General features: G+C 44.1%; 1 protein-coding gene across 1 annotated transcript in view; it reads right to left on the reverse strand.

Annotated features, from left to right (window-relative positions):
* The window catches only part of LOC144828000 (fibrocystin-L-like), a 1506874-nt gene that overhangs the window by 313449 nt on the left and 1169844 nt on the right, over positions 1-23581 (reverse strand). The window contains exons 60-61 of the mRNA XM_078686147.1: positions 20305-20384; positions 17598-17737 (exon numbers count right to left, since the gene is read on the reverse strand). Coding sequence (XP_078542273.1) covers positions 17598-17737; positions 20305-20384 — 220 coding nt within the window. The remainder of the gene's footprint in view (positions 1-17597; positions 17738-20304; positions 20385-23581) is intronic.

Consider the following 23581-nt stretch of genomic DNA (forward strand, 5'->3'; position numbering starts at 1 on the left):
TGGAGGACCACAGGCATCTATTCTGGATTCATCCCCAAGATTTGCAATGTTCCACATGTTATGTAATGTTATACAACTATAAACCCTCTTTTTACTGTGGGTGTGGCCACATCCACATGTTGCCAAAAGATCTGTCTAGTCAAATGATGTCCACCCTGACATTTGCACAGCACTTGCGCAGGGACCTCTCCCATGTTACCTATATAATGACCACAGCACTAGTATTCCACATACACTACACAGCTCACTCCTACACAACACATGGTATCAGCCCATGACTTCTGTGGGTGCTCATTCATCAGCCAGGTCATGTTGTCTGTTCACTGATACCACATACAGTAGGCGCAGGCAGCCTTTACTTATCCCAAGAGATAGCCCCTGATAAAGCTAAATGCCTTCTCCATGGGTACCTATGTATGATTATGGCCAAGATACAACCCAACAGAGGAGATAGAATCCCTTAGAGCAGTAGTGAATGTAACCCATTGCAAAACTATTCCCACAGCACTGTACCTCGTCACCGATCCTAATAAGAGTCAATAAGAGTCAATCGGAGCTAGATAGGAAGCGGGGCACCATAGGGGAGGACACTGTTTAGCCCCAAGATGTTCCAGAAAAAAGACTCTTTGGAGGTAGCAAAGTCACCACACCAGTGCACAAAGACGTCTGCTTCCAACTGTTGTCCCAAGGCGGCCCTTAGCGTGTCTGGTGCAGTCTTCTTTAATACCAAATGGGCGTAATATTGCAGGTTCTAGACATGCAATGGGGCACTTCCATGCTGATGGATACCTACTGGCAGTGCGATTAATTTGTCTACACCCAGGTTGCCCACGGATGCAGAGGTCTGTGCTCCCTGGTCACCATACACAACACTATCCTGGTCATTCCTGGAGATTATCTATCAGAATTGTACCAACATCCGCTACAGAAGAAAACCACAATATTGCATTAGGCTTGAGAAAAAAGAACTGCTGATTATTTTGGGTAGGCTCAGTTAATGGACATTCCAGAAGAATTCAGACTGCTCTCTGACACACAAGTCAATGCAGGAGGGTCCACATCATTCTTCACAGTGCAGACAAAAGCAAATGCTTGCTGGTTGCAAATAACCAGATGGAAGTTGATGAAAATGATGAGCAGTACTGAGCTTGGCCTTAATGCAATTAAGGAAGAACTAAAAGCCATCCGCCTCATGGTGATTCAACATGGGAATGTGTTGAATTTGATGATCCCAATGGAGTAAATGCTTTGTGCCAAGATTGATGTGTCCTGTTGCACATTCATCTCAGGCAACAACATGAACAATGGGACTCTGACTCTTGCCATCCAAGCACTGCACTGATTACAAACCAACATGCATAAGGATGGAGGTGACACTGAGCAGGAGTGGTACATTGGCTAGTTTTCCTGGCTCACGGGGTGGGTGACAGGACTGTGCATGTCATTGCTGCCTATTCTCACTTTTTTACTATTTTTGTGTGGTTTCCTACAAGTTGGGGTTTCCTGATCTAAAAATGCAATCCTCAAATAAGGTAGAATGCAAGTAACTCGGCTAGTATTAATAGTTAAAAATGAAACACAACAAGCCCCTAACAATGTGACTGTCATGAAGTGTGGGGTAAATGATGCAGTTGAAAATTCAACTAGAGTGAGGAATGGTAATACTAATGTTGTTGAATGCAATGATACGTGTATGTACAAAAACGAAATCAAATCACTGTTGTCGATATTTTCCGATATGACCTCTTCATCCAGAGGGAAATACCCTAGGCCTGATGCTACTGATTGACAGATCACAGGTGGGGTGGCACGCAAGAAGCAGGAATAACACAAGAACAAGAAAAACCCAGATTAGTTCCACAGAAAGGCAGCAACACCACAATGGTCCTGGGAGATTGATCCCAATAAAACGCACATGGACAGAGGGGCACCCTTTCCCAAAACACCATAAAAGTTAGATGCCACATGAAGTAAGGAACACTCAGCCAATCAGGTCAAGGAACACACAAAAGACACAGTGATCATGCACCCCAATGCCAGACATCTGGACACATTACACACTGGCCCTCATTGTGTCCTGTATTTGTTATCAGGTGGGGGTGATTTGTGGTCCATATTCCACTCCCAAAACAGGATTTACAAATTGTTTTATGATGCTCAAATAAATGTATAAAAGGACATTTAAAATGATTGAGACAGTCCCCAAACCCCAACTCTGTAACTTTGCTCCCGGCCGTAATGATTGATTAAACCAGCTGTTCCTGTTTTGACAAACGCCTCTTAATTTCTTCAAGGTAAATTCATATTAGTCGCTGTCGGGATTATATTGTTATTTTCTGACAGCCTTTCCATGTCAGCCTTTCGGACATGGAAAGGCTGTTGGAAAATAAGTTTGGGGTCCCCTAGCAGGACCCCCTTAACCCCTGGCCCTCTGCTATGGGGCAGGGGAGGGACCTATGGTACATACTATGGTACATACTACAAAGTGCAGGGATGTTTTAAAACATCAGTTTTACAATGGCAGTTTTCTGAGTACTGTCACTCCCACACGAAAAAAACAACCACTCGGCACCATTACATGGTTCAACAGATGGCAGGCAGCTCCATATGGGGCGCGTTCACAAGCATAAGCACCCAGCACCCTAATGCAGTGCCACTGATACCCAGCAGGTCAATTGGTATCATGCTGCAGACCCTGTGGCCCTAAGCCTCCTTCCAACTCACCCGATCAGAGTCGCTCTCAGCAATCTGGACACGTTTGGTGCATGATGAAATGGGTCGCACCAGACCACCTCGGTCACACAAGGAGGAGTTGCAAAATCAATGCCTCCCTGGAATGGAGGCACACCATCTGACGAACGGTGATATTGGTTGCAGTAGACAATCTGGTCACCACAACTAGGACACGATTGTTGACCAGTCCATTCCGGTCACACCTACAGGTGCAATTCAGCAATTCCGTACTTCCCTGGAAATGAGGTGCAACATCTGGTGCACGTTGATCTTGGTCACACCAGACAACCCTGGATACACACACAGGTGCAAGTTCAGCAATGCATCATGAAGTACAATAAGGCACTACTACGGTTACGCCCCCACCTCCGAGGACCGCAACCTGTGAGCCAGACACCGCACGCAATGAGCATGCAGTCGCCAAGTCGCGTGCAAGAGATGGGCACAATCGACTATGCGGGTCATTTTGGATTCAGCAACTGGTGAACACTGAGGGAGCCATGCACCATTGCTGCAGTTCAGACTTTCTGGTTTCTAGACACTGTTCTTAGCTCCACTGCCACGCCATGCTACCAGTTGGATTCCAGCCAGTAATGTGAGCACGTGCAAGAGCACCTTTCCCCAGGTGTCACAGTTAGATGGAGGCTGTCCCTCATAGGAGATCTTTGATATCCCTGAGATCTCGAAGAACAGGGGGCAAGCTTGACAAGCCCTTGGAGAGCACACTTCAGGGTGCCACTCAGCAGAATGTAGTTGGCCCAGGTCAGCCATTATCTAGGAAGGTCACGCAGTCCCTTTCAATGGCAGTTATCCTCCTTGTGCACAACAGATTCCTCTGGCAGTGTGCACCATGTAGTTCCAGGTTCCCCTGTACCACGTCTCTGCAAGTGTGGCACCAGTAGTCATTCTACAGAGGGTCTGCCTTTGAACCACAGATGTCTCCCCTAAATTTCAAGCCTGTCTGCTAAGAGGCCGTGAAATACAGACCCATATCTTCAGTGGCGCCATGATCTGGCTCCAGGGTCATGTGTCAAAACCTCTCCCTCCCACCTATCCATGTAAGCATGCCAATGGTATGTCATTCTAGTTGCATGCCCCGTGTTTTATAAATGCTGCAGGGGAATGCCAGATGTGCTACCCCAACCTCCAGTATACACTGGAGCCAAGCACATAGGCACACAAAAGATATTTAGAGCATAGAAATGCCCACGGTATAGTAGTGAAATTTCTACGCGTGTCATGACAAAGCCAACTTTACCATTGGAAAGGAGTTATCACTTCAAATCCAATTATATGAAACGTGATGAGGCTGCACCGCTGCAATCCATGGCTGCAGCCCAAAGTACCAGTCTGCAATGGCAAGCTGGTCGTGTATTCAGCTACACCATCAGTGCCTGTGCGTCCACCAGCCCACAATGGCAAGCTGGATAAAGGTTTAAAGTGATACAAAAGGGGATGATGGACGGAGCGTTTAAGCAAATCAAACACTCACCCCCAGTCAACTGATCTGGGTTTAATCCATCACCATTCTTTAGCTCACTCAGCCACCCCAGTTCAGACATGGCCATATGTAAATCAGTCTGACCCTGTGCCTCATGGGAACAGTCCAGCCCGAACTGCCAAACCATGTCTTCCCTGGACCGGAAACAAGCATCCTGGGACCGGTTTCGGATTCATAATCCTCATCAGCCAGGCTATCTTGAATCCAGTGGCCAAGTCAGCAAGGGACTCACGTCTGAGCATACCCTGCCACACTTAGAGCGAACAAAGCGATACAAAGGGGGATGATGGACGGAGCGTTTGAGCAAATCAAACACTCACCCCCAGTCAACTGATCTGGGTTTAATCCATCACCATTCTTTAGCTCACTCAGCCACCCCAGTTCAGACATGGCCATATGCAAATCAGTCTGACCCTGTGCCTCATGGGAACAGTCCAGCCCGAACTGCCAAGGTTTAGGCACACCGGTCTTTATTGGCAGGCTCATCATGTATTTTTAAATACTAGCGGTGCGCCAAGCACCCCAGTCTGCAATGGCAGGTTGGTTATATTTTTGGAAATAACAAGGGTATACCACGTACCACAGTCTGCATTGGCAGGCTTGTTACATATTTGGGAAATACCAGCGGTGCACCATGCACCCCAGTCTGCAATGGCAGGCTGGTCACGGTATTGGAAAATACCAGCGGTGCACAACGCATGTCAGATAAGCACCACTTCCTATTGTGAATAGGAAGGATGCACAAGCACTTTCTCACTCTATCTACAGTGGGGAAGTGCCCCAATTCCTATGCCCACAAGAGAATCAGCGAAACCTGGGAGAAGAAAGCAAAATGTCTGGGGCAACTTTACCTGAAGGGTTCAGGTCTAAAAACCACCAACTCCTTCAGCCTGGATCTTCAAAGACAAGTGCCCTGAAGGTGTCAGTGAGGGAAATGTAGCTTCAGGTGCCATAGAATCAGATGAGTGTGAGAGTGTAAGTGTTGGAAATTAGTACAGGTATTTTCATCCCTGTAAAAGGACAGAGCAGATGCAGATCTATCCATGGCTGCATGGGACCTGCAGGTACTTCTGAAAAACTGAGTGTAATGAAGATTTACTGCATTATCTTGTTTTACTCTCTCCATGTAATTAGTTGTAGCTGAAGGCAAGCTAGTGGAGAATGCACTGAACATTCTGGCTCAAGTCCATGGTTGACTTCATCAGGCGAGGGTCTCAGGTAGGTGTGATGGTGCAAATGTAACACAACACTACTTGTGGACTGGCACAGATTCACGTGCAGAGTGCTGTTGCTTTTCCTGGTGCCTGCTATCTGCAGCCTATGACTGGTGAAAATGTGTGCCCAGTTGCCCTATTGGAATGGGGAGCTGGGTGAGGCTTTGAAATTTGGCACCAGGCCGGCCGCCAGGTCAGGTTTCCGGCCAGCAAAATTGATACCTGTGCACGGCACTAGTAGGCTGGCAAAGATAGAAATGCAGACAGGAGGAAAGACCTGTTCAACCCCAGTAGAAGACACTCAGCTAGTTGGGTTAGTATAGGCAGGAAAGTGTTGCAGACTGTAGTAGCCTTGCTCTCTTCCTTGGGATTCAGATCTTGTTGGGTGACTGTAATGCATCACAAAGTTGCAGCCATTTGATATGCTCTTGCCTCACTGTGTGTACTCATGAAATGAAATTATTGAATAATAAATACCTACTCTTCATTTGAAATTTTGAGTCCTATTCACTGCTGAAACATAATATGCTCCCCAAAAACAAGTGCTAGTGCTCACCACCAGCAAGCACTAGTACAAATTAAGAACTGTATTTTTTTCTTATTAAACCAGTACTACTGTTTATATCACTATGCCCCCATCTTTAATTACTCATATACTGTTTTCACTTCCTCTGCTTCTGAGGCTTGGTTCTTGCATTTCTTCTTTGACATCTATTGGGAAAACTATTTCCTAGTATTACACCATAGCCTTAATCTGTCCAAATCCCCATTTAACACCAAGTGAAATCTGCTTGCCGTTCAGTTTTATTCACTGTAGGCATATGTGAGAAATTGGGTTGTTGGTTAAGGAGGGTGGAGCCCTATTCATGCAACATCCACAATCCTTGTAAGTTTGAACTAAAAAAATACACTGAATTAATCAGTGCATAACCGTGGTATCTCAGTACAAAAGCAGTTAAGTTTAACTCAGAGGCAATGTGTAAAGTAATTATGCAACATTCAAACAGTAACAAAGTAAAAACACAACACAGGAAAAATCCCACAGTAATTTAGAATCATAGAGTAAAATGTAATAAATTATTTGACATCCATGTGACAAAACTCCAATCATTAGAACCGAAGACATGCACTTTAAAAGGTTTCAGGTAAATAGAGCACCTATAAGCACAAAGAGCCACTCGCAACTCTTATTGTCATGTAAGACAGGGTAAAAGTCACAAGTTCAGACTGATTGCGATGGAGCACGGACCAGATACAGGGACCCGGCTAGTCCAGGTTAGACCAGGCATCCATGGCACGGTTCTCCCCTAAATCTTTGTCTTCAATTCTCTTGCTGTGCTGAATTTGTTTTTGCGTCTTTATGATAATGCACACTTTACCACTGCTAACCGGTGCTAAAGTGCTTTTGCTCTCTCCTTAAAACATGGTAGAATTGGCTTACACCCAATGTGCACATTTAATTTACCTGTAAGTCTCTAGTAAAGTGGCCCTGCAGCACTGATTGAGCCACCCACATAAGTAGCCCTTTAAACATGTCTCAGGCTGTCTTTGCAGTCTGTGTTTGCAGTTTTACCTGCACGGGCGGCGAGAGCCATAACTAAGTGGCATCCAACCCTTAATCAAAGTGTGACAACAGGGGGATGCTCCCACTTGCACTCCAATTTCATTGGCTAAAACGATGAATCTTACAAAGAAAGTGACAAGTAAGGCTATTATATATAATTTTTCTTTTTTTCTATATGTATTTCTTTCAAACCAGTAAATTGCTTGGTGAGTGGACTTTTGAGAACCAGATTCCTAGTCCTGAGGAACACCAGATGACCCTGAGTGGGTGGTAAAAATGGCCGAAACATGTCTACAACGCAGTAAGGAGAGACAAAGGGATCCTAATTACCCCTTATGCCATCTCCACTTTTTCCAATTTTTAATCCTATCCAGTCAACCCATGTTTAAAGATTTTGAAGTGTATTCCTGCAGTAGGTTTATAACTTCACTTTGATTGTCTGCTTATATGTAGTCTACTGCGTGGATCCCTTACATATTTGTTTGCATTGTTCTCAATTCCCTTTGCTCCATGCCAGGCGTTGGTCTGCACGGAGATGTTGTAGCAGCCCTATGATGAAGCATGTCACTATTTAGTGGGTGAGGCAGTTTCAAAGAAACTGCGCTTTCCAAAGGGGGTTTGTTTTCATAACACCAGCCTCTTCTCCTTTTTCTATTTCTGTTGGTGCTTAAGTTCATGGTAGGGAGGGTGGAAAAGGAGTAGTGCCTCTCTCGCTTTGTTATGTGTGATGGGATGCAGTTTTAAAAGGCCAATCCAACCTGGCAAAATAAACATTTTTTTGAAGGCTAGATTACCAAGTGTACTAGGTGATCTAGCCATCTAGTGTTTGTTCCACAAGTACAGCAGGACCCTTTCCAGCACTGCAAGCTAAGTTTGTTTCAATGGTGTAACTTTCTTATAACTTTTTTGAAATTGTGTAATTGAGCGCATCTCACCCGTTCTTTCAAAAGAAACCTTTAGCTAGGCTCAAATGTTCCTTTTTAATACATATAATTCACCCCAAGGGAAGGCCCTGAACAGCCAGAAAGCAGGGTGCAGTGTATTTAAATAGAAAGGCACGGTATTTTAAGTTTTACATGTCCTGGTGGTAAAAAAAAAACTAAACTCATTTTCTACAACTGTAAGGTCTACCTAACCCACAGGATAGCATTGGGTTACCATATTACATTTAATGAGTGATAACCTTTGGTTGGGAGCAGGTAAGAATATCATTTTTGGTGTCTGAGGAATTGTAGTTTGAAATTCTCCTCAATGGTAAAGTCGTAATTCAAGTCAAAATTCTGAAAATTGTTTTTTTGGACAGTTGAACTTTTCTTGTCCTAACTATTTGGTGCTGCAACCTGTATTCTAGATCACATGACTAGTTGTAGTTTGCTGTTCGCTTAATGCATTCCACCCCGACAGTATCACAATAGAATGTTTGGGTTTTGGCAGGATGGGCCAGTCTTACTATTTGTGGGGGCGGAGCTATCACCTTTATACACTTGCACATCAAAGGCCCGGTACACTCAAATGGACTTCATACTAGCCTGTTGTGACCTTAGCCAGCCTGGGACCAGGGCAGGATGGCAGGAAATTCCAGACACTTCTATGGGGGGAAAACTCAAGGAGCTTTTCCCACTTCAAAGTGGGCACCATGTATAAAAATGTGACCTTCAAACCCACTCTTTGGCACACTCATGGACCTGTGGATACTACAGAAGAAGGATGCCCTGTTGCCCTGACAAAGACTGAGAATCCCAGTGTGGAAAACTGGCCCAACGTTTTGGGGTGAAAGACCTCTCCTTATTCTACCAAGTGTGTGCATGGCCACGGACCTGGGCCTTTCTCCTGTCATTGGGTACTGCGCTGGTCACTGCACGGACCGTGCTGGATTCTGGAGAAATGAGTTGCTAGAGAGTTGGGGTGGAGTGGCCTAACCTGTGATCAGGCCTCGCTATGGTGCTGGACATCGGGGAGCCATAGGCTTTTAAAGCGAAGTCTACAACAACCACTCAAACAACCATAATAACTGTTCGTTTTGGGTGACCCATATTGCATGCTCTTGGGGTTCTAATATTGTGGTGGAAGAGTGTGGCCTCATCAACTTCTTCAGTGGACAGACTTTGTCTTGTGACCTTGGTGCAAAAAATAGGTTCACAATTCCAGATCTAATTGGTTCTTGTTTGCTGAGGTAGGGGCAACCGTTTCTGGTAGCCACACTGTTGCTGACAATGCAATGCTTAGGCAGACAGTGCCTTCCAGAAGGAGTCTCCCATGGGAAAAACCCAAAGGGAAAAAAAACCTCTGCTGGCAACTGGAGACTCCAAGGAGGCAACAGAGATTGGAGCACAGAAAGAAATCCAAGGAATAAATAGGGATCAATTCAGAAGACTAGGAATTTCAGATGGCGATAAAAGAGCAGGACCTGACTCAGGAACCAGGATCGCCAACAGACTAAGATACCAACTGAAACAGGGTGACCGTGAGGAATAGGTAGGAAGTAAAGACACACCAGCCGGACCAAAGAGTGTTGCAACACAAGGAGAAAGACAGTTCTAACCCTTATTGATCCAAAGATAGGAAGTGATGAAGAGGAAGTAGAAAGCCACAATTTTGGATAGGAAAAAGGCAACAGAAAACAATGGTAATGCTTCCATGATAGATTTTTGTAACAAAACCCTTCCTAAGGGATTCTGGGAAGAAAAACTATAGAAGACAGGAACATGGCCCCCAACGGATTGAATGCCTCCAGACCAATCGCACAGCAAAACGAAGAGTGGGCTTCCACGGTCCCCTATGAGACTTCCCAGAATACACGTGTGTGCCAGGAGCATCCTGTGGTAAATCTCGTAACACTAGGAAGGTAATCGCGGCCCGCCGTGGTCCTGCGAAGCACATGGGAAGTAGCTGGGCAAGCCATGGGTAGATTCCCAGCTTGCGGTGTAACAGGCCTAGCTTGACTATTCAGGAACTTTACAGTGGGTTTGATGCTGCCGTAGAAGGATAACTGGGCCCTGATGAGAGACACCCCATGTTCATGTCCATGCCCATGATCGTCTTTGACGGTTGAACTAAGAGGTAAGTTAGCATTGACTCTTCACACGTTCTATAAGCCCTGAGAGCTGGCTGCCAGACCGGGATGGTACAAAACAATTCAGCAAAGATGCTTCCCAGTGCTTCTCATGAGGGTACTGCTATCCTCCTGAATCAGTCAGGGATTGTCGAAATGACCCAGGAGAAACACATATGTTAGTTTGAAAAAATACTCTAAGCCACCAATGATACCAAAACGCCCATGGAAATAAAGATTGACACAGGTTGCCGTGTAAGTATTCTTATTACGAGCTGATCACAATAAACGTTCGGATCACATTGATACAGAGACTACCATAATGGCCGTAAACTCCACAGTGCAGGATGTGCTGAAGCAACGAGACAAGGAATGGCAGAGGTGGAGGAACTCCAGAATAGAGCAGAGAACGGTGAGGGCTGCTCCAGGAGCAATAAAACATTTGACTACTGGGGATCCTAGAGAAAGCTGAGGTTCCTAATGCTGAACTCTTTTTGTAGCACTGGCTGACCAAGACAGTACTGGCTGGATAACCCCCTAGGATCTTCACTTTTGAGACAGCACATCACGTTCTGAAACGCCGACCATGGCCAGGTGAGGCACCTCGACCACTCATTGCAAGGAGGCCGACCTCTACACTCTCAACGCCTGATGCCACAACAAACACTGCCACTGTGCCAACTCACAACTCATGCTTCAGGGTAGTACCTTTCACCTGCACCCTTCGACACTTTACCTACCAGAGCATACACACAAGCCAAAAAACCAGCCCCACTCCAAACATACCACTGTGCACTTCTCAAAACAAGCTCAATATACAAACACACCACTGGGATTTGGGACCTCATCTCTCTCCTCACACGTGACGTCCTCTTCCTCACTTAGTACTGGCTCAACCTCACTTTCGTTCCCAACATCGCCACCGGAAATGCCAAAGGGAATTGAAAAAAAAGGCTTAGCCTCACACATGGAATCAAGTTCCATCTAACAGCAAAGAACTCTTCAACATTGTCAAAGATTTTCCCCAACCCCTCGGCTTCAACTAATAACACAGGAACTCTGCAGCAACCTTGCAATCTTCTTTCAAGTCAAGATCGCCAACATCTGTTGAATCTTCAAACCCCAGCTCAAGGCCACCATCTTCTTCAAGAAATACAACAACCCCCTACCACCACAGACATCCAACTAACTAAATAGAGCCAGCTTGCCCGACAGGACACCTCCTTCATGTTGAACTTGTTCTAATCAGGGGCCCCAATTGACTGAAGCATGCCCTCACCACATTTTCAACCTAAGCAATGCCAGAATCAGCCACACACTCACCAGCTTAGTGAAAACCCCAACTGAAACAGCTACCTTCCATGAGGACTGGAAACACAGAGATCAACGCCCTACTAAACAAAGCATCGGCAGACCCCAAAAACTCAAACACTACAGACCATTATCCCTGTTCCCATTCCCGGCCAAAGTATTAGAAACAGCCATCAACCAACAACGCTCCTCACATCTGGAATGTATTTGTATTTATTTATTAACTGTACAATTAATTAGAGTTTAAAAACATTACAGTAAAAACACTTAAAAAGAGAAAAAGGTAAAAGAATATACACAGTAAAAGTAGTGGAGCTTCAGATGGAATTTGGTTGATATGCTGCTCCCCCCCCCCCCCCCACCCCCTTGGTGCCCACTCGGTCAGCCTGCGCCTGTGGTCAGTGTCATGTGTCCGTGCTCAAGTTTCTGGAGCCTCCCAATGCACCATGGGAATTGTCTACTTCCTGCAGTCTATAAGCTGTTCTCCTTGGCCCTTCAGTTAAAAAACATAATGTGGTGCAGTCTCAATGGGACAGGTAAGAGGGTGCAAGGGCTCAGTGCTTGTTGGGGGCCTGGCTGCTTTCTCCCCCCGGCTTTGCCATACTCGTCACCATGGTTTTATTGTGTTCATTAGCAGCCTTAATAGCGATCCTAATCTGGTGTGTAAATTTCCCCAGCCTCTCTAGGGTCACCATGGTTGTTGTGGAAAAGCACAAGGCTGACGCTTTACCACATGTCTTCGCTCCTTTGGTGATGCAGATGGGACGAAGCAGTCACCGACGTTCGTTTATGAGGTTGGGGCAGCAGCATAGGAGATGCAACCAAGATTCCCTCATGTAGGAACACAGGGGAGGATTCACAGAACTAATCTGAGACAAAATCCTAAACTTACTACTTTTGGTATTCACAGAAGGCATTTAGTAGTAGTAAAGTTAGCATTTTGTCTTACGTTTGACTTAAGACAGACTTAGGGCAGACTTAAGACAGACTTAGGACAGACTTAGGACAGACTTAGGACAGCCTTAAGACTAAATCCTAACTTTACTACTACTAAATGCCTTCTGTGAATACCAAAAGTAGTAAGTTTAGGATTTGGTTACAGATTAGTTCTGTGAATCGGGCCCTAGGTCTGCACTTTGTGGATTCCCCCCTGCGAGCCCATTCAGGGTTAAAATCTGTGATTCCTAGTATGTATAGTCTCATAAAAAGAATTTTGGTTCGGGCTTGTGGTGTGAGGGCCTCGTTTAGGAAGGGGTGTGCTTTGCCTAAAATATAGGAACTGTCCAGCGGGTCTAAATAGGGGCTTGAGCAGATGGATTTAAGATCAAATTCAAATGATGTTCCGTGGACTTGTATATTTATAGCTTTTTTTCAGGCGTTCAATGAAATTTCCAGCAGCCCTATACTCTCTTCCTCGATCTTCAGTGTGCTGAGCGCTTTGCCGAAACTGGTATGCCATGCCGAGCGTGGCCCCTAAATGATAGCTCTCAATTGTTGTCTTAGCGAATTGGCTGGGGCCATTAGAATCCTTAAGTATAGTTTTACGATCTCCCCTTGGCACATCAAGTCTGGTCTTACCAGGCCTAGCTTCAGTCTTAGCCTTGACTTCCTCACTGACCTTGGGATGAGGAGAACTGATTTATGTGCTCTGGCTTGGGCTGAGATGAGAAGGGCATCCGGTGACCCCGGGAAGACCAGGTGAAACCTCCTACTCGACTCCTCCCAATCCAGATTCTGCAGCAACCACAGCACTGAGACAATACTCATTATGGTTACCAATGACATCCAAGCCCTACTAGACCGAGAAGAGACTGTGTTTCAGATCCTCCTAGACCTCTCAGCAGCCTTTGATACAATTTCTCACCACACACTCATCTCATAGCTGCACCACTTAGGCAACCAAGAAGCCACCCTCAGGTGGATCACCTCCTTCCTCAGTGGAAGAAAACAAAAAGTCCATCTTCACCTCCGAAACTAAAAACATTATCTGTGGTTACCCCGAGAATCCTCGCTCAGTCCCACCCTCTTCAAAACTTAAATGACACCTCTGGCCAGCATTGCCAACACCCACAGACTCAACATCATATCCCTCACCTCTGTTTCTCTGAAGACACCACCAACACCAATAACAACTTCCACAACTGCATGACAGATGTTCCTAACTGGCTGAAGGACAACGGCTTGAAAATCAACATGATCAAGACAGTGGTACTGATTTTCAGAAACAAAAGCTCCTCATGGGATCCATCCTATGGGATCGCAGAACTCAGACACTGACCATGCTAGGAACCTAGGCATCTTTCTGGACAACAAGCTAACCATGATGTCTTAAGTCAATGTGTCTCCTCCTTCTGTTTCTTTAGCCTCCACATGCTTCATAAGATATTCAAATGGCTAACCAGAAGCTCAAGACTCACCATCACCCAAAACCCTCCTCTCCAGCTGACTGGACTATGGCAGCACCCCTTACGCAGGGATTGCAGCTCACCTTCTTCAACGACAACAGCCCATACAGAATGCCGCAACCAGACTTGTATTAGATCTCCCTAGATGAACACACCTCACCCCTACATTAGTGAACTCCATTGGCTCTATGTGCAGATGTATGCCAGGTCAAGATCCTGACCCATGCATACAAGGCTGCTACACAACTGTGGACACACCTACTTGAACCACCGCCTGAGCTTCTATCAGCCCATCAGACACCTATGCTCTGTGTCCCTTTCTCTAACCCTAAAACGTCGCATACGACATAGCAGATGCAGAGGTCACTCCTTCTCTTACCTAGCAGCGAAGACATGAAACAAGCTGCTCTTTCATCTATGCATTCCCCATCTCTTCCAGAGTTCCGAAAGTCCCTGAAAGCCTAGCTATTCGGCTCATCAACTGGACCTGGCCAGTACCTCAATACCCTGACGGGTGACTAGTAGCGCTCTACAAATCTACTGGTTGATTGACTGAAGTCTGTTAAGTTATAAAGATAGGAATTTGCTGCTGTAACTCTTTGGAGACAAAGGGTTGTGGAAAATCGAGTGGAGCTCCAGCATCTGCATACCTGGATTACACTGCATCTGTCCAGGCACAATGAAATTCCCACATAGCAGTCAAAACACAATTGAGAGTGCTGGGTCTATGCTATGCCCACCTCTTCCTAGCGAGCCTGCGGTAGTTGAGGGGAGACCACACGCTTCTTCCACTACCCTGAAGAGGCTTGGACCTGGTTGCATTCCAAGGCCGTGAGCACACAACAAGAGGATGGGGTGGCCAAGGAAACTGGGAAAGCAGAAAAACCCACAAACGGTGTGGCAGACGGACTCAATTACAGGTCAAGGAGGAGTAGGAAGCAGAGTCGAGAGCACAAGTGGTGACCGTTGTCAGATATTATCATCATAATATGTTTGAGGTGCTGGGCTTGGAGCCTGATATGGACACGGAGGTGGACACCAGCAGCTTGAGAGCCTCTTGTGAGGTGCATCACAATGGGCCAACACTAATGCCCCAGATGGACAGTGGACACAGGAGGGTGTCAATGAGCTGGCTTTGCTACTGGTCCCCCTTCTTTCTCCAAATGGGCAAATGTTTGAATTGGTTTGGACAGGGTACCTTGGTACCACATTCCTCAGTGGGGTGTGATTTTTTTTAATGTTACGGCCATGTGTGGCAATTTGTTTAGTGCTATCCACTGCTGGAGAGCAAGGAATGTTGTATGCCAGAGATGGGCGGGACAGGAGGAAATCAGATCACAACACGCCCACTTCTACACTAATGGCTAATGCACATAACTACATGGAATGTACAGGGCCTTCACTCTCCATCAATGAATTACAACAGACATTCATGTATTAAATGGCAGAAAGCCCAGAAAGCCCAGGCAGAAAGCCCATTTCTACAGGACATGCACCTTACTCACATGGAGGGACACGCTCTACAAAAGAGGTGAAGGGTCAAGGTACATTTTATATCCTACTCTGCATATGGAAGGGGAGTGCTCAGATGGATCCTCCTGGGGGTACCATTTCTGCTTCACACTGAAATACTAGATAAGGAAGGGCCCTTCATATTGTTAGCAGGTCTGCTGATGGGAAGGACGTGGCTTTCCTCAAAATATATGCACCCAATCTAGATCAATGCACATTTACAGAACAGTTGGCTGGGTCCTAGTCAGAGTTGGCCACTACCTCTTAATGGTGGCGGGGACGTTAATTGTATTGCCAAAGCAAATTTAGACAGATCACATCGACCGCTGCCATATGCACCACACAGAACTGCTAATAGGTTTTGGAAATTGATGATAAGCCGGTACTTCTCTGTATCTCTGCCTAGATATGTTTCTTTGTAAAATGACATTACAAACGAAAGTACATGCAGCAGAATACTTAACAAGGACACACTCAGCCAATGCCCTGTTACTGGTAACAGTGAAATGGGAAACAATTATGCCTCCAATACCAGCTTGGAGATTAATTTAATGCTGCTAGTCTTCCACAGTAGTATTCGCAGAACCTCTGATAAATATTTTAGGTCGAATGAGGAAATGGCGACCTCTTTCTTGTGGGAGTGGGTTGCTTGCCAAGTGGTGGTCCGAGTGCAATGAGTAGCGACAGTTATTGGTGGACATTGTGAGACAGAAGGAGGCACTCAATAGGGTAGAAACAACTGTGAACAAGGACCCTGACATTATACCTCAGCTACTGAAGGAACGTGGGCACAACTTATTTTTATAGAGCGACTGCAGGGCTATCATTATCATTCTTAAACTCTCCAAAGGAAAAGATGAGCATGATAAATTGGGAAGGTTCTCGGCGTGACTGGTCAGCCCAGATGAACGGGGCTCCCACAAACTAGCTATTAAGAATGCGTGCCATGAGGTGGTACATTCTCAGGCTGAGCTAAACCAAGCAAGTTTCAATTATTACGCATACCTGTATGCACAGTTATTATGCATACCTGTAGGCACAGGGTGAAGGCCCTGAAGGACCCAGCCAAGAAAGCGCTTGGGCACTGAAGGATCACTGGGAAGCACACCTTGGGTGTACAGATAAATGACACAGACTGGAAAAAAAGTATTGGCACATACCCTAGTGCTATCACTAAATGTGTGTTTCAACCTAATCCGATATTATTTTCTCCACAGAGCATATATCATACCAAAATAAGTAAATCTCATGCACTTTGAAGTGGGTGCAAACAGCCCTAGATGTGGCTAGCATGATGCTGCATTTAGGCATGTGGTATATGATTGCCTGACCATACAACCTTACTGGAATGGGCTGGTGGCGATAGTATCAACAGAAATGGGAAGTGGATTACTGATTCCCCTGGGGCATGCCTTCTGGGATGGTTCACCCAATGGAAAGCAGAAGCAGTTACCAATAGGTTTATATATTTGGAGCTCATACTTGCCAAACACCAGACAACAATTAACTGGAAAACCGTTATAGGGCCTACTCTAGAATCATGGCCAGCGGAACTCTGTGGTGGGCTAGTTACGATGGAACTGCTCTGCAGCGGAAGATTAACAGGGGACACTGACTCTGGGATTGGACCAAGGCCTGGGATAACATATCGACTGACATTTACAACTTGGGGGACCAGAGGATTGTAAGAAATGAGGTGACTGATGGGGAAGTACTACTTAGCGCCAATACGCGAGGTACCCACAAGATATGTACTAGGCCACACTTGTACATACACTTTCACTCCTCTGCCACCACAAGCAAATACAATAAATGCATGATCTCCCTAAGGACACCTCCCCCCAACATTCTGACATCACAGAATTCACCAAACGTCCCTCCACCTCTAGCAGGACAGTTAATTTCTGTAAATATGTCTTGTTTGATGTTAAACATTATAAACATGTTATTACTGACAGATTCCCAGTGATGGTTAGAAACGCAGAGTGAGATTGGGGAGTGTACTTCACTGCCAAGTCCATGGTAAAATGAAAGAGAAATAGGAGCATTTATTTACAAGTGCAATGTGTAAGATTTTAAAACTGAATAATAAACATAAGAAAAAAACAGTGAGGTTACTGCCTAATGGCAGTAGAAATGCTACAGTGAACTTGAGCTACTTATGCAAACCTTATTTTCAATTGCAACAAAAAGTGATCCAATAATAATTCTAACAACGGATCTGGTTGGAACCATAGCTATTTGTCAAAAATTAGTTTAATTTGCAAAATATACCTAAACTGGGGGCTTGACATATTTTCCATACCTGTATTGAGATGTAGGTTGCAGTTAAGACCACTGTCTTGTATCCTGAAGAAGGTTCAGTGAGATTTATTAGTTCGAGGACACCGTAGATAGTAAGTTTCTCGAGGGTTGGCGTTTGTATGTCTGCTATAACCCATTTGGCTGCAAAAATGATTTTACAATTTAATATGATGAATGTAGCTACTGACAAGTACATAAATGAAATGATTTGTCCGATCAGTTCTCCTGGTGCGTGGCGCACTATGTTGAGGATCTCTTAATAGACAGTGCACGGTACACCCAGGAGCATACGTCAATCAGGGAACAGTTCCTATGGTGCAGGGATCATATAGAGGGGCTAATCACTCTAAACACTTTTCTCAGGTTGCAAGGAGCACTCAGGGATAGTGATCTCCCAAGTCACAGCTCTCAGGATGCAGGATGCAGGGGGCACAGAAGGACGTTATATGTGTTACAAATCTCAGAGTGCAAGTTGATACTGGGAACCAAGGTTTAAAGGTACAGGGGTGGCACAGAGGAACTATTGACCCAGGATGCAGTTTCCATGTGGCACAAAGTGTCACTTATCACACAAGGTACAGCTTTGTGGAGGTTATGGGCAATTGTGAGTCATTGAGTCTAGAGAAATATTTGATACATAGAAAACAGATACAGTTCAATGTTGCAGTGTGGGAGTATTAGGTGGGGTGGCCATCTCCATCAATTTACTGTGCATGACAATTCGAATCACAAAACATTTCCATTTCTTACATGTTGCTCTACAGTGCAAATTTCATTATGTAATGTTGGCTTATTGGTAAATGTATGTGTGAGGTTTCAAAGTCTTGCCTAAAATGACCATCAGGTGAGCGGGGGGAATGGAGGTGTTTCCATCTTCGGATGCCAGTACTCAAAGGCTGTATGGTTAGTGTTGCCAGATCACCTTCATTATACCTGTCTGAATGTGCAACTTTAGAAGGTCAGGAAAAGAGGAGTCAAGTGTTTCTACAGTATGTGCCTTCGTCCATATCAAATATCTAAATATTTTTAAGTTGCCCTACTAATCGTCTCATGATCTAGACTAGATAACATCCACTTTCAAATGATCCGTTTTTTAAATATTTGACTGCATCATATCTTTGTGGTAGGCATGGCAGTCTGTACTTCTTCATAAGTGGGTGTTTCACTTCTGCAGTAACATACTCATGCTAAGATTTGCAACACAGGTTAGCTAGCTCCAATAATGGTCAATTACTTTTTAACTCTCCCTGGTATCCACTACTACACAGCATCCTCCAAATCAGATGTATGTAGTGTCAATCTCTGCCTTTCTATTTGCATCGGCTGATGCATGTATTGGCATTCCCAAAATTCCCCTCTCTGAAGGACACAGTTCAGCTACAGTACTACTAGAGCATTCATTCAGTATCTAGGTAGACCACCTTGCATGTCTAAGTTCTGACTCTGTCTCATTCAGTTTATTTTACGGACTGCAACAGATGGTTATTAATTCAGACAAGTCCCATGTATGTGGCCTCCTCAGACAAGAAGGAATGAGTGGTTACTAGATGAACATACAAACAAGTATAAAGAGGATCATGGATGATAAGAGATGAGAACATCCATTCTAATTGGATAGATAGTATCAAATGTTCATGAGGATACAATGAGTCAATACACAAACTACTCTTCAAGGACCTAGCCTGCACCACACTCTTTCTGCTCATGTTTTCCTGCTTATTGGGTGAAAAATATCAAATTGGTCATCACTAATTCTCTCGCATGTAATGAATAATGTCTCTTCATTGTCAGATTTGCATGGGAAGCTGAAGTCATTTTGAAGCAGAAAGAAATTGTATATGCATTCTAAAACGGTGATCTCTTCTATATTGACCCGTTCTGCCAACTAATTTTTCTTCTAGGATGAAATATATGCTGGATCATACTTACTTTGCACATAGTTCCAACTTCTGAAAACATTGATGAGAAATGTGTTCTACCCATTTTGTTAAGCTAACCTGAATAAGGGCTCAATAATGCAAGGTTTCCGTTGAAATATGATGTATATTATGACAACAGCAGGCCACACTAACTGGCTTGGGTTTAAAGTTGGCAGTGCCTAGTGTGATAATCTTTTTAGCGCACCCCCAAGCCCTTCTTTTTCATGAATTCCCTCAATACCACGGTCACTACCACTCTCCAACAGTGCACCTCATCACCTGATAGTCTTTACCTGAAAAGTATTTTGTTTTTTTTATAGTGCTACTCATATGAACTTCTGTGATCTGGATGTTACACGTTCCTTACAGCAGGGGCATTAACCCTCTGCGCTACCTTATTATGAGCCAAATCTTCCACGAGACTAAATTCTGATCTCTCATCATTAGAAACATTAATCACCAGAGTTATCTTGACACTTTTAATGTTGCCTGAAAATACTTTTTTTGTATAATTTAGGGTGAACATGACTTAATGCACAAGGAAGTTCAAATGTTTATAAATCAAATGTAGGGGCAGATTTATGAAGGCCTTGCGCCGCCGGTGCGTCATTTTTAACATGGGAAAAAGTGATGCACCGGCGGCGCAAGGCCTTCATAAATAAGGCCCGTAGTTTTTAAACAATCAACAAGTCATTTTTATACACGGAGCCTCCCACCAAAGTTAGTTTCAGGTGTGGCTACAGCTTTCACACCGCCCTAAAGTTGGTCCTGCATGCTTATATCCAATACCTGCAGGGATCACCACGTCTGATCCATTTGTCGGGACGCTCATGCCGTTATTCAACCAGAAAGAGTGATTTGACCAATAGCTGAAAGAGAAAGCATAAGGAAGTACATTAGAATGTTATTCAAATTCAAACTTGATTCTTTCTGTATCCCACCAGAGAGCAATTATCACTGACTCATGGTTTAATTAAGCTGCAACACTGATGCAGCTCCTCAGTGATGCAACAGGGTGTGCATGGACTTAGGACTATAAAGAGTACTACTATCATCCCATAAAAATTAGGGACAACTATCATACCACTCTGACCCTTTTCGATCACTAGCCCAGGACCTGAGGAATCCCAACACATTTTGCATTGTTTGACTCTGTTGCAGGAATTCTGCTTAGAAACAAGACATTGCCTGAGATCACAGAACGTTAGTATGTCAGGACTGAGTCACTGTACCATATCAGTACCTATGGGCCCAAATCCGACTAGATCATAGTGCCTTACCAGCCCTCCTAACCTTCCCAGAGTAACAGGTAAATTAGCAACCCAGAACACAACACTCTGAACCATCAGAGAGGGTGTGGGAATGGATCATCACCTTTCGTTCTTTCACTCATGCATGTCCACAATAAACAGAAAAGAGACACGAGGAATGTTTACAATATTTATTGAAACTATCATGCTCTATCATAAAGCAACTGTGCTGCAATTAGAAAAATATTGGAACTTAGCAGCATGATTAGCATTATTAATAAAATGTGTGCATTAAAAAGTCCTGTCATGGTGAACAATAAATCTACCTGTGCCTACCCTCAGTACGTGAGCATAGTGATATAACTGAGATCTCTGGGACTAGTACTGGGCCCCATACCTGGCATTTCTAGTTAGCTGGTCTACATCTCAGATTGCATAGACCTGGCACTCTAGTCTCAGGATTTATTCTCAGCAAGAATCCTCTTCTCTGTTTTGGGGTTTCAAAAAGAAATGCCATGCTCAAAAACAACAGCTGGGTCTCTTTGGTATGTCTATATGTTAAAATGAGGTAGTGACCGACCACCGAGAAAAACAAGGTATGCTGTTGTTTGACCTTGTACCAAATGTTCAGACTGAATCCCAGGAAGATGCACTGAATAATAAAACATGTGCAATGTATTTCTAAAATAATATTGAGGCACAAAAACAAATGTGCACTGTGTAACGTGCGAAGCAAAGCCGCCTATAAGATGTGCAGTTAGGCCTACATAGGGTAGAAGTACAGTGAGCCCTAATAGGAACCCATTGCACCCTCTCCTTGGTCGTGACAGTAATATGATCATTAAAAATAAAGAATCTAAAGCACAAGCGAGCTAAATATATGCTTCGATAATAAGCATGTTATATAAAAAAAATTTATAATCATAGTTAAAAAAAATAACATTTCAATTTGGAAAATTTTGCCAGATTAAGCAGTCGGAGGTATCCAAGATGTAATTCACAAATTCAAAAGTGTATGAATCCAGAACGGATTCCATCTCCCTTGATGATGACTGTTCAATAGCCCAATTCACAAACTGGAGAGAGCAGTTACTGAGAACATAACCAGGTAACCTACATCTCTGTTATTAAAGCCAGTATTTAGTAATCCATGTGCCAATGCACTCCTTTTCTCTGCAAGGAATGGCTCAGTCATAGCTCGCATTCTGGAGAAGCCATAGGCCCAGGAGACAAATCAGAAAATGGGTTTCTAATGGACTCATCAGCAGGTGCATGTCCATGGGAGCCGGCGTCTTCAGAGCCAGGCAAATATCCAGTGCCCATTCAAAAGGACACCAGAGGCAGTGAAACACGTGTTGTGCGCAGGTAAACCAGGCATGTCAGAAGGTTAATGACCAGTCAAGATCCAGTTCTTGAAGCAAGAGGATTCTGACGAGACTAAGCATGCACTCACAGCACAAGTTGGCAAGTGGTAGTTCCAGTAGGCTTGTAAACAGAACCTCCATTGCGGAGGAGCAAAAATAGGACCAAAATGCTGTAAATGAGGAATAACACCAGCTGGACACCCTCGGAAACAATGGGGAAAAAGGGAATTAATAAAATAAGGTATTGCTCCAAAGATTGGCTGGAAGGAACTAACTAAGCCAGAGCCCACAACTTTAAGAAAGTGAGCAAAGTCAGCTGTATTAGATGCATTAAAAATGCAATTAACTAATTCACCAAAATTCAGCAGAAGATTTGTGTTTAATAAGGACTGTATCTGTTTAGATGTCCTTGCAACTTGTGCAGATGTTAGTACTACTTCTTTTTGAAACAATAGAATTGTGAGTCTGCTCAGCTTGTTAAAATCTGCCTTCAAAGTTGGAATAGAATGCCACAACGAGCTATACTTACCCTCTTGCATGGGAGGGAAGAGGATTTTGTTACAGCAGGTTACTATCTGGGAGACCGATAAAATGTATGGATCCCAGCTCGCATTCTGGAACAGTCCTGAACAGTCCAGATCACTTAACATTAAATAACTTCAATTAGAAAGGACAGTAAGGAGGGATAGCATTAAAAGGATGGTAATCCTTTTGGTAAATCAGGCCAAATTCGCTACCAATGCATTACATGCGCCATGAATGGTCACGTGTTTACAAATGAGTGAATGTCCAACAGAAGAGTTGCATTGTTTTCTAGTAAGGAAGGCCTCTTTGTTGGCATGTTCATAACAATAGGAAAATGGGAGTGACACCAATTCATTAATGAAGCTGCCTCCTAGGGGTTCATATCTACCAATGGGGAAATTTATATGCAAGCTGTGAACTGAAATGTTGAAATCAGAAAAAATACTACGCCCTGAATTAACCAAACAGTGGAGTATGTTTCGGCTATTGTGAATGGGAGCTGTTCTAATTTCCTGAGATGTAACATTGTGTACGGGTCATCTTTGTTGTCCATTAGATGTTGTTTACATGTCTGATTGAAAGGGAAGTATAGGTATCTGGAATTAAGGTAATGCCAAGGTACGCAACAATTTTTGACAGTTTGAAGTGACCGGCTAAACTGTATGATAGATCTAAGCTGACTTTGCTCATGATACAATGTAGACATATCACTTTGCATGATATCGTCACAGATGACACAATTATTCAATTAGTAAATGTGAGAAGACAGCATATTAATACTATTATGAACAACAGCAAGCACACTCTCCAGAATATTTTGATCAATCTGTCTTAAACACACAGTAGCATCCATTTGTAAGAATTTCCAAATTTGATTATATGTGGCATAAAATAATCATTCTGAGAGGGGAGACTCAGGGCCTAACT

Source organism: Lissotriton helveticus, chromosome 4_1 (assembly GCF_964261635.1).
Source record: "Lissotriton helveticus chromosome 4_1, aLisHel1.1, whole genome shotgun sequence".
Taxonomy (NCBI): Eukaryota; Metazoa; Chordata; class Amphibia; order Caudata; family Salamandridae; genus Lissotriton; species Lissotriton helveticus.